Below are 15,780 nucleotides of genomic sequence, written 5' to 3' on the forward strand. Positions count from 1 at the left end.
ACATCAGCAGCCCAACCTGAGTACTGATAGGACAGTTAATGTGTCATGCTGGAGAACCTGGACAGTTCGGGTCATTTGCGCGCACTGTTCTATAGACAACTGAGTAAACTTTCTCTTGAAAATAAATAAGGTCAACGATAATGTTCCTTTTTTTTTAAGAATACGTAGTGCTTTGATTCATTCGTGACAGGACTTCGGGTCGTTCACCCGCTCCTGCTCCTAATTGAAATTATCAATTGTGACAGTTTGAGCTGATGTGCAGAAGAACTCTAACGTACAAGAAAGTGGTTATATAAATAACATTCTTTAAAATGAATTTACAATAAGCTACCAAAAGGTTTAATCTCGATCTTTCAAGAATATCAAAGAGGGGACCTTTGCTGTTCCCTTTCAATGCGCACCTCTTTCAGTCGAGGAAACTGGTATTGGTAAAAATATCCAGAAGAGAGAACCGAGCACAGCCACTTATATGAGATCAAACGATTCTATTTTGACCACGAAAAGTTTAAACAATATAAATAAATAGATAAACCATATGTTTTTATCAGTGGGTGTCTTCTAGCTTCCTGAAAAGTTCTAAACATATCAGAGGTGTCACACACTACTGGTTATACGTCATGTAAAACTGACCTTGTTGTCAAATGCCATTCCATGATCCTTCCGAAGATCTTAGTCATGGTGGTGTCATCAAACGTGGTGATGCTGATGGTGTTGAAGTGGCGTAGGAAGCGAGGCGTTACGGGATTGCGGCCACCTCCGGGAGGTCCCATGGCACCTATCATCTGAATATCCACCAGATGGATGGGAGAAGTGTCCTTAAGGTCATACCTGAGGGAGTACCAAAAAAGGAAAAACTAAATAAGCCACGTCAAAAATTGACTTTAATGAAAGTAGTGACTACTGAATGTCACAAAATGATCAACGGAAGAATTTTAGTAATGACTATTAACCAGTTCCAATGATCCATCCACTGACGCAACAATTCGATGGGAGGCTGGGCACCATAAACTTCTCGGGCAGGCATGTTTAAGTCATCAACAAACACAACCTACAAAACAAACAGATGCGCATGAGATGTCTTTGGCCAACATAAGAAATGATGAAATGACAAACAGAACTGTCTTTCTAAACGAAGGCAAGAAGCCAAAGGTGGATGACATTGGATCTTTTCTAGTGTTCGGTGATTGGTAGTTGTTTGTTTGTTTTTATTGCTTTCTTAATTTCTTTTAGAGGTTAAATCCAGCGAAGTCGGGAAACAAAAAACTTTGGACTTATCTCAACTGAGGTCGCATGTCCGGGTGTAAATTTGCCTCAGTTTATCACGAGGATGTAATTTTACCCTGGATATTTTGTTCTCGGGTAGGGTACATTTGACCTTAAATAAGGTCTCTGATCTTTATAAATCCCCACGTATCTCAACCCATCATAGCTTGTACCTCAAACGTATTATTATTAAAATCTATTAATACTGAACTAACGAGACTGATTTACTAAAGGAAAAGATGAAAAAATAACAGTTACCGTTTTCTTGCCCAGTGGAGGGCCAAATACTCCTTTGCGCCTCTTGTCGAGTTTGGACATAATGATGTCTTGCGTCTGTTTAGCTGTGGTCTGAGCTGAGAAATTTATCAGCAAAGGTTTGTATGTGTCCGAGAGGTTCTTCAATAGAAAGTTCTGTTGAAAGAAAAGACACCACATTACCTCAGTAATCTATACATAAGAACATTGCGCAATCTTCGCCTTTATTTTAAATCAGAGTTAGAACGTTTGCACGACTGAATGCAGAAAGAAAAAGGCCCTATAAATCAGAGCTATCCTGGACGTTTGGTGAAATTAACCTTTTCACCTCTGATAATAGTGTGCGATTAATTCGTAACCATTTCACTGAATTGTGTGAAGTGACACGGTGTCACCTCAATGCTTCCACTTTAGAAATTGTAACGTTGGAGAATATCAGGACTAACCGTGATGTAAACAGATTTCCCAGTTCCCGTGGGCCCAACAAACAGACAAGACTTCTGATGAGACACAAGCTTTTCCATAAGAAACGTATATCGCACAGTATCCACAGTTGGTACAATGATCTCGTTAAAAGCCATTTCCTGGTAACATTGTTGGAAAGAGGTTAGTATGAAGTATTCTTTTACTTATGAGATTCATGGCACTACCAGAATTTAGCATCTAAGTAACTACGCATCTAACTCCTGGTTTTATTCAGGCTATCTACAATTATAAAGCGAGTTCAATATAAAGATTTTCATAACATTAATCCAACCATAAAACACGTCGTGATTGGTCTAGAACGGTGATTTTATCTATATAGGCTTTTTTTGTCGTTTCCCATGGTGCCCCTCCTCACTGCACGACTAACCTTTAGGTGATGAGTACAAATCTTCACTGTAACCGTCTATTCATCAGAGTGCTTCATCGAGATATCAAGCAGCGGGAATTTTGGAAAGCACGAGAGATAAGTAAAAATGGCTCGGGGTGCGTCATAATTTTGAGAAAGACCTGAGATAAATGGTATCTAACCAAAACAAGCTATAATGAAAGATGAACTCTATTTAAAGAACTCTTCTTTCATTAGAGTTGAATTTGTTAAAATAATTTATTCCCAGACTAAAACGAAATGAAAGTTTAATTTAGTCAGAATTTAAAATCAAATCGAAAAACATGCTTAAGAATTAGATTTGTAGATCCTTGATATACACCCATGCCGGGTTTACCATAGAACCGCGTGTTAACCGAAAACCGTTATTAAATTGTGAGGCAAAAATGAAGAAGAAAAATTTTGATACAAAACTTGTATTCAAAGCAACGCAAACTTGGCTATTTTGAAGTGGAATTAGTCAGAATTTCTCGCGTGTAGCCGTCCCAATTGATTCACCATACTTGAATCGTTGTTTGGTAATCACGGCAAGAAAATTGCGTAGCGTTGTGTTAATTCTAAAAGTTGTCAGATTAAAAAGAAAATATTCTGTTGAATAATACTTCCAAGACAAATCGATACTTAAAATATTACTTACCAGTCCAAGCAATGGTCCGAAATTAGCGAAACCCAACTTGGAGTCAAAGATTCAGTTTTCATTTTCCAGCCAAAATTCTTATCGCGTTTGGGAATAACTATTGTGAACTGGAAAGCTCATTTCGTTGCTTTTCAGGCTTAAATGTCCATTGTTTTCCAAATCGAGTATCCTTTACGCATTTTCTTTTCATTATGAGTCACTAGAGGTCTATCACTATCAGAATGAAACTGTAAAACCATGTTTAAAACATCAAAATTCGCGGCCAAACCGGGCGGAAACTTCATTTTTTTCACGAGGCAGTTGTTTGCTGACGTCATAAGCGAGCACAATAAGAATATGAAGCTCACTCGCGCAAATGACTGTTTACACGAGTTTACCACAGGTACGTTGTGACAGAGATTTTGGCCATTCCGTACATAATATGACTCTCGAAACTGTGTTCAATCAGCGACCTGGATCGGATCATCATGAAAAACTGTACTCTATTAAGCGTGATTTGTCCTTTGAGCAACGCTGAAGCTTGTTATAGTGACCAATTCTGAGCGTATCTTCATATACAATGTCTCAAGTGCAAAACAGGCGTTATTGGGCTCGCTCTTGATCCCGCTTGCTCTAACTAACAATGTGCAGCACAAACAAGTGAGCTGACAGAACCATACCTCATTATTTCCGATAAAATGTGGTTATAGGATGATGTACAAAACATGCTATGGAATTTCTAAAATTTCATATAAGGCCTCAGGGTAAGTCATATCGCAAAATACCTTAGGAATAGCAGGAGCATCCTTGATTTCTTCAGTCCATAGTTCCCACTTGCCCATTCCCTATAGATGAAATTGCACGCAAAGAAAGAGCGAATTAAAAAGTTGTTCCATTGTAGACTGACTAAACATTACAGAAAATGGTGTCACCTCTTTGACGAATCTGTAGTCGTACACAGTCCCTTTGCTTGGGAAAGGACAGAGAAAGGGTCGTGGCGGTGGATCCACTATCTCCAGGATGTGATATTTGCTTTTACTCTCCAGGGACAAAGGACCCTACAAAACAACACAGTCATGTAAAATCAGTCACTGACGGAGACAAGATACCAGAACAATGGACAATGAATAGTAAGCGAAAAGAGGTCAAAATTAGCGACTCTGACTGCTCTGGGGCATTGTATTTCTCCAACACCTGGAACATATTTTACACCCAAACACGACCCTTCTTCAGCCGGAGAAGGGGAGGAGACGGAGAGTAAAGATGTCTGAGAGTGAGTAAGTAAATTGGCTTTACAATAATGTTATCGGAACCTTTGGACATCACATAAGTCATGATGCAAAACACTTTAAGAAGCCGAATATTCAAGTAGCAGTATAAGTCTTAATACAACGATAAGTAGACGTCTGATTGTGAGAATTCGTGTGCATGTATATCGCCAGATGTACCTGCACAACTAAAAGTCAAGAAGCAATTACATGTAGATATGCCTAACACATAGATTTACCTCTACAACTTCTCGGAGTATCTTGTCGAAATCCTTTCTTCCGCGAGAATCAATGGAAGCACCGAGAGACCAAACACACGAGAAGAGGAAGATACACTAATGGGAACAGAATCGAAAAGACCAAGATCAGAAAACACAAGGACCATAAAGTCTACGCAGAGAAGCAAAGGAGATAGATGAATACCTCAAGCCACGCAGCGACTTCTCTTTCGTTGAGCTCCTTAAATTTCTGTTCGTCATGGAACTCATCCATCATGGTGTCCATCAAGTTCATGTGGGACTTCACCATGTTACTGTCTGTTGTAGGAGACAGTTCCTATAAAACCACAATTTAATTAACTTAGTATTAAGGCCGATCATAGATTTGAAGTATACACTGTCAGATGGTTGGCAAATCTATTACCTTAAAGCCCCCTTTGCGAACAAATTGCAGCAGCGCTTCCTCCATCCTGTCAAACAGGTCCTTAATGAGTTCCAAGTTTTCCTCATTAAGAGTTTTGGGAAGAGTGCTGAGCCACGATACAAGAAGCGGTTTCCATCCGAGCATGTGAGGCTCCATGTAAATCATACCACAACGACTTACCTAAAAACACACAGGAGACGGTTATTTAACAACGCAAAAACAATTAGATAAAGGAGAGTCCCCTGCGCTATCTAAGATCGACTGGCTTGCCGATTGAATGGAAAATATTAACCCAAATGTTTCAAAGAAGCTACATTGGAGCCAATTCATCAGAACGTTCCCCACCTTAACCATATTAGAACAATAAGAGTTACGTGCCCCAGAATTTGAGTTCTTCAAAAATGACTGATGACAGCCAAGATACATGTACAAGAGACCGGGACAACGGTTTATTGCCCCATCCGAGAGGACTAAATTGTTTATACTTTTAAACAATGTCGATGTCATCACAAAGGCATCAAATTCTCCTTATTAACGTACATGTAAGCCGGATCTACATGTCAGCATACAGTACTTACGGTGGCTGGTGAGGCGACCTCCAAATCCATCGGCTCAAAGATCAAGTTAGTGGTGGGAGCAAGCTGGATAATTTCACCACTGTTAAGGCAAAGCTAACAAAAGAAGAACGAATTCAAATGTAAACGATCTTACATCTCAATAAGTAGTTGTCTTAGTACCCAAGCATGTTGATTATTTTATGAAGAAGGAATAAGGTTTTTTTTAACGTCAAAGGATAAACAAGTTTGGGTGCAAAGAAGGAAATAAAAAATACTCGAGAATTATTTTTACCTTTTTATTGTCATCCAGTACAGTGTTCATGTTTTCAATCCACACGGCATCAACAGGTCCGTCAAAAATCAACCACTTGCGGTCTGGAGTCTGTCAAACAAAAAATTTCCACTTTAAAGACGAACACTTTGACAATAACTCTATTATGTAAAATGAAAAGAGTCATCATTATCACAGTTTCCTTTGAAGATCACTAGAAGAGATTTTTCTCCAAAATGGCACAACCAAATCGGGCATTCTTCATTTTACTATCTTACAGCGTTGCACCTATCCTGTACCTGTTTGAGCCATAGAATCGTGAAATTAAAGTTGATGAGTCTGCACACATTTGTAGGGTTTAAAAATGAGAGCTCTTGCAGAACGTGATATTACAGATACGTAGCTTGAGTCGTATCATTTTAAGATTTTCAGCAATCTCTACTGATCGTTATTTGTTTTTCTACAGGAATCATTTTTTGATAAAGGAAATTTGAGTTTGGGTTGGCTTATGGTTGAGAAAAGTTAGAAAAGTACTCACTGTTGAGGAAGCAAACGCTCTGTAATTAACAGCTAAGACTCCATCTGACCATTCATGAGAGACTGGGTCAAATTGTCCATACAGCTGACCCATGGTGATAGCTTTGGGGTTGATGACCACAGTCTGCACCTTGTTTTCCTCCATCAAACCTTGTTCTGCTACATCACTCAAGGCACGAGCTAACACACGATAAGCACACGTCTTGCCACCAAATGGTTCTCCCACAATCATGAAGCCATGACGCACAATCATCATTTCGTAGATCTGCGATTAAATGTACCGTGGAACGTGAAGTAGAAATATTGCACCTTTTTACATTTTCACCATTTGGCCTCCATAGACAAATTTGTATTCGGTCCAGTTAAGCGACCAATATGTCAGAGACAGCAATACGATAAAACGTTTTCAAAAAGATCATCTTGAGCAAATAAGATACCGTGTGTAACCTTGACGGTTGTTAAGGTTTGGTCAATTAATAATTTGAGTCCTTGGGCATGAAATATCCAGTTCGGACTTATTTTATAACGGAAATTCTTGTTTACCTCTAGAAGAACATCTTTCATAGAAGAGAATTGGTGAGCGATTGAAAGGAAAAGCTTACATGTATGAAATAGGGGCATCAAAAGATCGTTGGAGTCGTCAATAAATGGACGGAGGTATTACGTCAAGAAGTGTATTTATAAATGAGTTAAATGATAAATGATTATATGTTTGCAATACTTATGACAATTAAGAAATAGACCAGACTTTCCATCAGTTTACCTGCGTAATCACCCACTCACGATGTTGGAAGAACACGAGAAAAATGTGTAACTCAAGTGCCGGAGGTGAGCGATCCATAAACTTTTCCAGTGTTCTCTTATCATAATTGCGTTTTTACGCCGGTAAACCGATAAAAAGTGTGGATTATTGCTTTTATAAGCTACTATGGGTTCACCAGTGCAATAAACGATAGGTTTTTTACCAATCAGTGCACTCGTAATATCTCAGTTATTTTATAACGACCTACAAAACACTGGTTATGTCATGTTCCAGGTTACAACTAACCTGTATAATCTTGGTGAGGAACTGGTCTGCCATCTGTAGATTCATTGCTTTGCAGTTTTCTTGAACAGCATTTGTCAGAATTGTGTAATCAGGTTTGGGCAGTCTGACACCAGGGAACAAATCAGAAGTAATCCCCTACGTGAAAAAAGGAGCAGAGTAAGTTGTGGATCTCGATATCAAAAAGAACGATAAAATTGTCCCTGTAAATTACTTACTTCAAATAATGGCAGGTCGTGAGCCAAGAATTTGGGTAGGTTAACATCATTGATGGAGCGTAACATCAATATGTCCTCATTTTCTTCTGGATATTTCAACTGAAAGAGAAAAAGAAAGAATGAAACTCCTTATGGAGCAAATCACAATAAAAGAGTTTTCCTGAGAGCAAAAAGTGAAGTAATCCACTTCATCAAATCATTACCTTTAAGTTTCCTGCAGCAGTCAGCACAGACTTAACAGCTCTCATGCCGTAGTCATAGTGATGCTGTGATGACAGTTGCTCGGAACACAGTGTGTAGGTGGTGACAATTTTTACAGCCAGGGGACGAGCCTAATTAACAATAAAACAATGATTATGATTGAGAAGCCAAACACAAAATAAGCTGTATAAGGCAGCAAAATAGGTGAGAGGTCCACTTACATTCACAAAACCATAGGAGTACAGTGATATCTCAGCAATCAGGGCATAATCGGGGACCATCATGGCGACTGTTCTAAACAAAGCCTGTGGAAACCAAAGCAGTGGTAGCCAGTCAAATGAAAGGAAAACTAAAACATAGCGTGTTCATCCACAAATATCAGCATACCTTGAGGTTGTCTGGTAATTCAGACCTGCCAGCATATCCTGGATTCATGGTAATAAATGTGGCACAGGATGGATCCAACTTGATTTCTGTTCCCTCGAACAGCAGAGTATCTGACCCTGAGTTGATACCTGGGAGTATTAAACAAATATGATTTAGTTTAACTATGTAAATGCAACCTTCAGATCAGCCAAAATGCCGACTTTATCATACCCATTTGAATGGTTAGAATCTGCTGAGCCACCACAGACAACACCTCCAAGTCAATTCGGTTGAATTCATCAAAGCACGACCACGCCCCACACGAAGCCAGACCCTGCAAGTCAAAGTACATTGCAATCAATCAGAATATTGACTCGTGGCTGCACCTCCTTACTGACAGGGTTTGGACTCATTTAAGGGGAAACAAAGGTCAACACTAGGAATGTGGATGTTTTTGCAAGGACCAGTTCTTTAAAACAAAGTGTGAACCAGTGACAATGTTCCAAACCACGTGTATTGTCTGGACCAAATGTCATATGCCAAAATTCAGTAACTCTGGAGAACTTCCAAAATGACCAAAATCAAAGGGGGAATGTTTTACCATGAGTAACTCAGCCGTGCTCCTTTTGTAAAACATTTCATGACTATCAGCTCAAGCCAGGAAAACTTGATTTTATTGATTGTTTCATGCATCCAAAAGTTTTCAAAGCTCAAGGAAACAATATATGTAGGCTTTCAGGTATTTAATTTCTTTCTTATTGTTCTGTTGTTAATAGTAGAGATAAACAAGTAAATAAGCCAACCTTGAAGAACTTTCCAAGTGCAATGTAGTCCAGTCCATCAGAGCAGTTAAATACAACACATTGTTTGGCCACAGCTTTGGCTAAATCCTTGGTTGTTTCAGTCTTACCTGTTCCAGCAGGACCCTCAGGGGCACCCCCCAAGTGCAACTGTAGAGCTCCAAACAGAGTCCTAGATGGTAAAGAATCACGACAATCAAACAATTGCAGGAATGCGAAATTATTGCTAAAGTATGTCCATATAAGAGCACTTAAGTACATTTAAAAAATGTTCAGAGAAATACGCGCGCCGTTATTGGTCAGAACGAGTTCGTTATATTTCCATAAAACACGCGCCTTACGTCACACAAGTGCACTATTGAGATATAAAGTACGCAGCCTTCGTCATCGGTACGAGCGCGCGCAATTCACGATACATTTTATAAAAGAAATGAAAAAAATTGTTCCTGGAGCATTGTTGAGTTATATAAGCACTTGGGAATTTTTAAGAATACTCGTGAAGTGCAAGAAAGACTCACCTTTGGCTTATGCTTCTCCGCACTTCTCTCGTGTTCTTAAAAATTCCCGCGTGCTTATATAACTCAACAATGAACTCGACGCGTTTTTTATTTCTTTAGTATTGCAGACTGACAATGAGTATATAAGACCTTGGATCAAGCATTTACCATTTGAGAACGAGCTAGGTGAATTGCCTTTGTGATCTTAGAAATGACAATCACCTCACAGTATGCCTCTCCAACTGGGAGAATATATTATTAGTGTTGATGGAACATCAAAGAAAGTTACATGTATTGTAACAGTTACAGAGTAACCTACAATGACTAGTTAAAAAATTCCTAGTTCCTCTATGATGTAGAAATTGCGAACATCTACAACATTTGAGGCAAATTCAGCATCCATTGTGAGACAAACAGAATTTAATTAGCATGTTTGTATAGTGTCCTGTCAGCTCACCTGTAGCATCTGTCTGTTAGTGGAGTGATAACAAGACGTCCAGAGTTTCCAAGGTACTCATAACCATAGGCTAACTGGGCACTTATCATTCTTGTCATTATGTTCTCTTCCTAAACAATATAACACAAAAAATTGCATTAGAAACAAAATTCCTGAGAATTTTTTGATGTCATGTGACATGTATTATATATATGGAGTAGTACCTCAATGTAGTATCTAAGTTGTGCCAACCACTCAAAGTCATCTTCTCTCTGGATACCTGAACAGAAAAAAAAGATTAAAGATATAACTTATTGTTTGAAACAGACTAAAGATGGACAGGTCAGGTGGTTACATTCCCTAAGAATTTACACTGAGAAACGTCTGTATATTGATGTACACTTGTAGGAGCTAAAATGTTTTGAGAACCTTTGTTTCAGATTAAAAAGAAAAAAAATTGGTTTAAGTAACAGAAATCAGAGTATAACTCATTGCCTACTAGCTATTTATAATTATTAGATAACTTCTTGTTAAAGCACTGAAAATTATTTAAAAGTCGCTATCAAGCTCATTATTGTGATTGACGTAATTGTCTCACCCAATTCACAAAGTTTAGCGAGCACGTCTCTTGCATGTACATCCAGAACCACCAAGGCACCTAAGGTGGCTCTGTTTTGTTTTGACAATTTGCCTCGCACTAAAGCCACAATGTCTTCGATTTGACTGTTGTTAAGCTGAAGGTAATCATTTAGAGCCTGGAAAAACAAAGACAGAAACACTTACACATATTAAATGTAATTTTGCCACGTAAATGAAAGCGCAGAAGTTAACAATTGCACATTCCATTAATTGAAGTGATTGCCTTTTGTAAAAGGACTCAAAAGGGTCCACAGGTGGTGTTCCCCACCATAACATAACAACAGACATAACAAGTTTCTGTTAGCCTTCCAAACAACAACATTATACTGGATAAAGATTTGCAATCATCATAGCTAATTATCAGAAAAGTCCAAGGAATGCTTGAGGATGAGAGCAATGTTAGGATATTTTCAGCATTTTTGACATGTTTCAGTTTCAAGAATAAAATTGTTTGCTTAAGAAGAGAAACACACAAGAGGTAACAATTAATAAGCAATTAAGGGAAAAAAATTTGACAGATGATGCATATTAACCCAGATTGCAAATAGCAAATAAACCACAAAGGATGGAATAACTGCTATGTACATTGTTGCTCCCACAAAAATAAACAAGAACAAAAAAATTAATTAATAAAAAAGATAACTTACGCTGGCACCACCCTTGATTGCTTTGTGTATCTCCAGTGTCCAGTACAACTGTGAAACACAAAGAACTGTTTGTCCAGGCCAATCCCTCACCCATTTCACTCGCTCTGTCTTTTCATAGGCCTCTTTAGCTTCCATGATGACCTAGAGAATATTTTGACAGATACAGCAGTCAGAGAAAATACATGTAAGAGGTGATGAAATATTTGTGAACAGATAGAGAGGGATTACTCTCAAACAAGATAGAGAGGAACAACTCTAAAACAAGAATTTCCAGTTACCTTTCTGATACTAGCAATCATGTCCTCCTGTAACTCCAACAGCCATTTCTCTACTTGTCCTCTGGCTTTTGATGTGGAGATTACGTCCTTGAGGGGCACAATTTCACCCTCAGAACTCTTCATACTGGTTATGTCCAATGTGTCTGTGAATTCTAGTGATGCAATTCCTTCAAAGCACTTCTTAAGATGAGGTTGCACTCTAATAAATAATTAAGAATCATATGTAATTTGTACTATTTGTGAAGAGGGTCTGATCAATTAATCAAGTATTGTTATACTTTGCAAGTTACATGATGGCCAACCAAAGGTTAGCACTCATTGGGCATGTAGCTTATTTTGGGTCACACTGCTAAGTACAGTAAATACTAGGCCAATTATTAATCATGAAATGCCCTAAAATAAAGGCATTGCACAATCAGAGCAATACACAAATATCTTGTTTTCTATCTTGAATGAACAGAATGATTTTGATCTTACATAGTAATAACTTTGCACATGCAGCTACTAGTTGGTTTAGCAACTGAAGTTTGCAGAGCCTTCAACAAGAGCTTAGGTGACAATCTCTTTTAGGGCTTAATTATGATCATTTTTGGGACAATTTTTCTAAAACTGCTAGATTAGATGGGGGGGGGGGGTGGGTCATGGGTCTTTCTCCTTGTCAATTTCATTATCAAAAAATTTAGTTAAAAAAATAACACATTCATTGCATCACTGTGCTGAATCCAGGATGAACTTTTTGTAACTTTTAACTTATAAATCAGTAAAGGTTCAGATGAACTTTAATGGATTATAGGGCAAGGAATCGAATGTGGTATTAATGAATCATTAGAGAATTATACTCTTGGCAAGTAGTTACAAACCTCTTTGGATCTTTTGTTTCAGAAAGAATTTCCAAAAGCTCGTCATTTGACAAAAAGAAGAAGCGTGGAAAGTAAAGTCTCTTCTTTTCAAGGTACTCATTTAGTCCCTAAAATGAGCATTTGGATACAAAGGTAGATTAATGCATTTTGCAGTCAAGGATTGTGTATATTAGAGTACAATGAAACAATGAGTGTCTAAAAAATTTCTCAATATCCCAGAGGGGAATGGTTGTATTTGCATTTGCAGGTCACACACACATGGAATAAATGATGCTTTGTTTCTACTAGGCAAAATCCTCAACAATCTTGTCTGAAAGTATCAAAACAAGCAAACCTTCAAAATGAGCTCTAGCAATTCATTTGACTTCTTCAAACGTTCCAACATCTTTTCTATGGCCACTACAGTGAGAACATGGCGATCCTGTAAAAAAAAAAATTGCCAGACAGATGCACCAAAGAAATCATTTCAGTCAAGCTAGGTGTTACACTAAAATGGTCCCATACTGATATATACTGAACAATGATGCTAGAATAGTTACTGTTAGATGGGACTATTTGTTTCATACTCACCAAGACAGCCACTTTCATGATTTCTCTCCAGTTCTTGTCAACAGTGCTAAACCGCCTGCATGATAAACAAAATCAAAACAGAAGTTGTTGAGCAGAATATATAGTATTATAAAGATCACCAAAATAGCAGTACTGACCTTCCCTCTTCTGGCATCTGAGCCATGATGTCAGGGGAACTAAAAATGGGCTCTAAGTACAGCCATGTGGCCTGCACCTTCAGCCATTCATCAATGATTTCTTGTGTGAGCATTAGCTTGCTTTCCCATTCCCTGAATAACAAACAAAAAAGAAAAGAAACATTTAACCAAAATGTTTTTTGATCACTATAACAGATTACTCTTTTGTGATTCTCAGCTTCCAAACTGCAACCCTTTTATGGCCCTTTAAAGTGATAATCTCAAAAAAATTAACCAACAGTACTGTGACTGCTGTGAAATACATTTGCTTTATAGTTTGCAGACATAGCAAAGTCGCAGCAGGGGGAAAGAGGAAATGAAGGCCTCACCCTTATGCAAGGTTATCAACAATGTCATACACCTGTAGACAAATGCATTGCAATAAAAATTGATATACTGATCATTTGCTATCTTCATATCCCTACATGTATATCAGTAAAGTATCAAAAACTAATTAAAACTTTAACAAATGACTTTTGAGACATACCAAAGTGCCATAGAAAAAGAAACGTTTGAGTCATTAAATCAAAGAGGGCAACTCTGTATGAACCAGATGAAACACCAGAGGGAACTGAAAACTAAAAAATGTTAAGAATCATCTACATACTTGATTTCTGTCTCAAATGGTTTAATAAATGGTGACCCTCTCATTGTCTGTGTTTTCACAATTTGATCATCCAACAGTGTCTGGATGTCATCGATTGATGACAAAATGTGAGTGCCAGTTTCACGGTAAGGAATCATGACAAACTCAATCTAAAAGGGAAAAAAAATTAAAACTCAATCTAAAAGGGAAAAAAAATTAGCTCCAAAGCGATTACCAAGGTTATGGCAATGACATCATCAATTGAAATTATGTCTCAGGTGCTTAACTATGAATTCAAAATAGTACACAAAATGACAAACAATGAGTAATTTTGTCACACAATGACTAGGGACAAAACCATGACCCTGAAGAAGATAGCCATAATGATAATTACCATCAATTGATGATCAATCTTAAGGATGACAATGGTTTTTGGTATTGATTGTAAATGTCTCAAATCCTTAAAAATTTTATGACAACTATCCAGAGAAAGAACAATTTTACAAAACTTTTTTTGAAGAGGAATTTGAGATCATCCTCCCTATTTTCCAACTGAGAAGTTAGTTTACTACTATACCTACATTGCAATGTGCTAAGTAGAATACAATTTTTAAAGTGCAGGTCCTGTGAAAAAACTACATGCAGCATAATCGCATACCTCATCCCACTCACGAACCATCTTTTCCATAGCTTTTTCAAGGGAGAACTCTTTGCTGGCGGCCTCACTAATAGTCTCAAATTGAGTAAGGTAAGGCTCAAGGTTCATCTCCACCATTTTAGCAAGGTTAGTATCTTCATCAGGCTTAAGTGGATAACCCAGAATTTCTGACATCTTCTCCCAATGTCTGTCACGAAGGCCAGGATTAAACAAAACCTGAACTAAGGGAAGGTGTTCTTTAAACTCGTCCACTTTTCCTTTCATCTATTTTCATCAAAAACAAAAATAACAAACCTTCAGTTGCTTACGTACATGGGCCATGTGCCACACATGTCAATAATGCTGTACAGAAGACATTATGAAGTACTGGTAAATGTATTTCCAAAACTCTTTGTCACATAGTCATTGAGTAAGGGTTGACGAAGTTAGCAACATTCACTGCTATTTAACAAGTTTGGAGTACAAAGTCCTTTTCATGCCACAAACTAGCACAGAACTTCAAAGCATTGTACCCTACACGGTTAAAATGTTTCACTCTTCCTTCTTCTTGATCAAATAAGTATGAAGGCTTGTATTTAACTGCATGATTAGTTAACTTTTAGGAAGGATAAGCTTACCCTTGCAGCAATCTTTTGTGCATTTGGTACTTCAGAAAACTGCTTCTCCAGTTTGTAAAGTGCTCTCCAAAAATTCCCTGTTTCTCCATCAACTTTATCTGGGTCCATAGTTCCCCATGGTCCTTCCATCCACTCTCTTCATTGAGAAGAAAAAACAATTACACTAAAATACATTAACACACTCTCTAAAGCTAAAGTATTCAAAACAACATACATTCATCACTTGAAAGTTAAAAGATAATTAAAAAATAGATTTTCTATACAGGTTATGTTCTATACAGGTTATGTTCTATACAGGTTACAGTCCATGAACATGCTAAAACCTAGATATACGTGTTGAAGTAAGGTTATATAAAAATTAGAATTATTTAATCTAACTATAGTTTTGAAAATGAGTAACAAGGATAGAAAGAAAAGAATAAAAAATAGTCAATTTGTGGCACTGAACATGACCTTTCCACCCAAATTTGACAAAGTATGCTTGCAGAAATCCTAGTGTTGTACTAAAATATTTGCCTAGTGTAATTGTTATCCACATCTAGTTTAAGAAATCATGAGAATTACCACTGCATGTAAACAGGATATTCATTTGCAAAAGAAAGAGTTTAATCTAACCTCTTTAAGGAGAATGAAAAAATGAAAGTTGTGTATCAACAACAAAATGTCACCTACTTGTATTTGTTCTGAAACTCTACAGTTGTTTCATAAAGTTTTAAGTAAGGATTCAAGGTGTTGATAAGCTGCTGTCTCTGAGGATAGGTCGTCACATCCCAATTAAAAGCTTCTTCTTCTTGGTTGAAAGTCAGTATCTATACAAGGAAACAAAAAAAAAAGGGCATATCATGATGTTGACCTCTCACCAACTACAATCAATTTGAATTTGGTAAACATTAATTACTATCCATG

At 37.5% G+C, this 15,780-nt stretch overlaps 1 protein-coding gene across 1 annotated transcript in view; it reads right to left on the reverse strand.

The window, feature by feature from the left end:
* LOC113668857 (dynein axonemal heavy chain 7) overlaps positions 1–15,780 on the reverse strand; it is a 45,483-nt gene that overhangs the window by 17,008 nt on the left and 12,695 nt on the right. The window contains exons 24-55 of the mRNA XM_089193595.1: positions 15,547–15,683; positions 14,875–15,010; positions 14,258–14,521; positions 13,621–13,769; positions 12,975–13,106; positions 12,838–12,892; positions 12,602–12,688; positions 12,268–12,374; positions 11,408–11,606; positions 11,130–11,270; positions 10,442–10,598; positions 10,068–10,123; positions 9,865–9,974; positions 8,914–9,082; positions 8,342–8,444; positions 8,132–8,259; positions 7,966–8,049; positions 7,747–7,875; positions 7,544–7,642; positions 7,329–7,463; positions 6,282–6,545; positions 5,765–5,854; positions 5,494–5,586; positions 4,916–5,095; positions 4,697–4,828; positions 4,513–4,608; positions 3,938–4,063; positions 3,791–3,850; positions 1,965–2,102; positions 1,522–1,674; positions 951–1,048; positions 631–828 (exon numbers count right to left, since the gene is read on the reverse strand). Of these exons, the coding sequence (XP_089049721.1) occupies positions 631–828; positions 951–1,048; positions 1,522–1,674; positions 1,965–2,102; positions 3,791–3,850; positions 3,938–4,063; positions 4,513–4,608; positions 4,697–4,828; positions 4,916–5,095; positions 5,494–5,586; positions 5,765–5,854; positions 6,282–6,545; positions 7,329–7,463; positions 7,544–7,642; positions 7,747–7,875; positions 7,966–8,049; positions 8,132–8,259; positions 8,342–8,444; positions 8,914–9,082; positions 9,865–9,974; positions 10,068–10,123; positions 10,442–10,598; positions 11,130–11,270; positions 11,408–11,606; positions 12,268–12,374; positions 12,602–12,688; positions 12,838–12,892; positions 12,975–13,106; positions 13,621–13,769; positions 14,258–14,521; positions 14,875–15,010; positions 15,547–15,683 (4,205 nt within the window). The remainder of the gene's footprint in view (positions 1–630; positions 829–950; positions 1,049–1,521; positions 1,675–1,964; positions 2,103–3,790; positions 3,851–3,937; positions 4,064–4,512; positions 4,609–4,696; positions 4,829–4,915; positions 5,096–5,493; positions 5,587–5,764; positions 5,855–6,281; positions 6,546–7,328; positions 7,464–7,543; positions 7,643–7,746; positions 7,876–7,965; positions 8,050–8,131; positions 8,260–8,341; positions 8,445–8,913; positions 9,083–9,864; positions 9,975–10,067; positions 10,124–10,441; positions 10,599–11,129; positions 11,271–11,407; positions 11,607–12,267; positions 12,375–12,601; positions 12,689–12,837; positions 12,893–12,974; positions 13,107–13,620; positions 13,770–14,257; positions 14,522–14,874; positions 15,011–15,546; positions 15,684–15,780) is intronic.

This window comes from Pocillopora damicornis, chromosome 14 (genome assembly GCF_964200805.1).
Source record: "Pocillopora damicornis chromosome 14, jaPocDami1.2, whole genome shotgun sequence".
NCBI classification, from domain to species: domain Eukaryota; kingdom Metazoa; phylum Cnidaria; class Anthozoa; order Scleractinia; family Pocilloporidae; genus Pocillopora; species Pocillopora damicornis.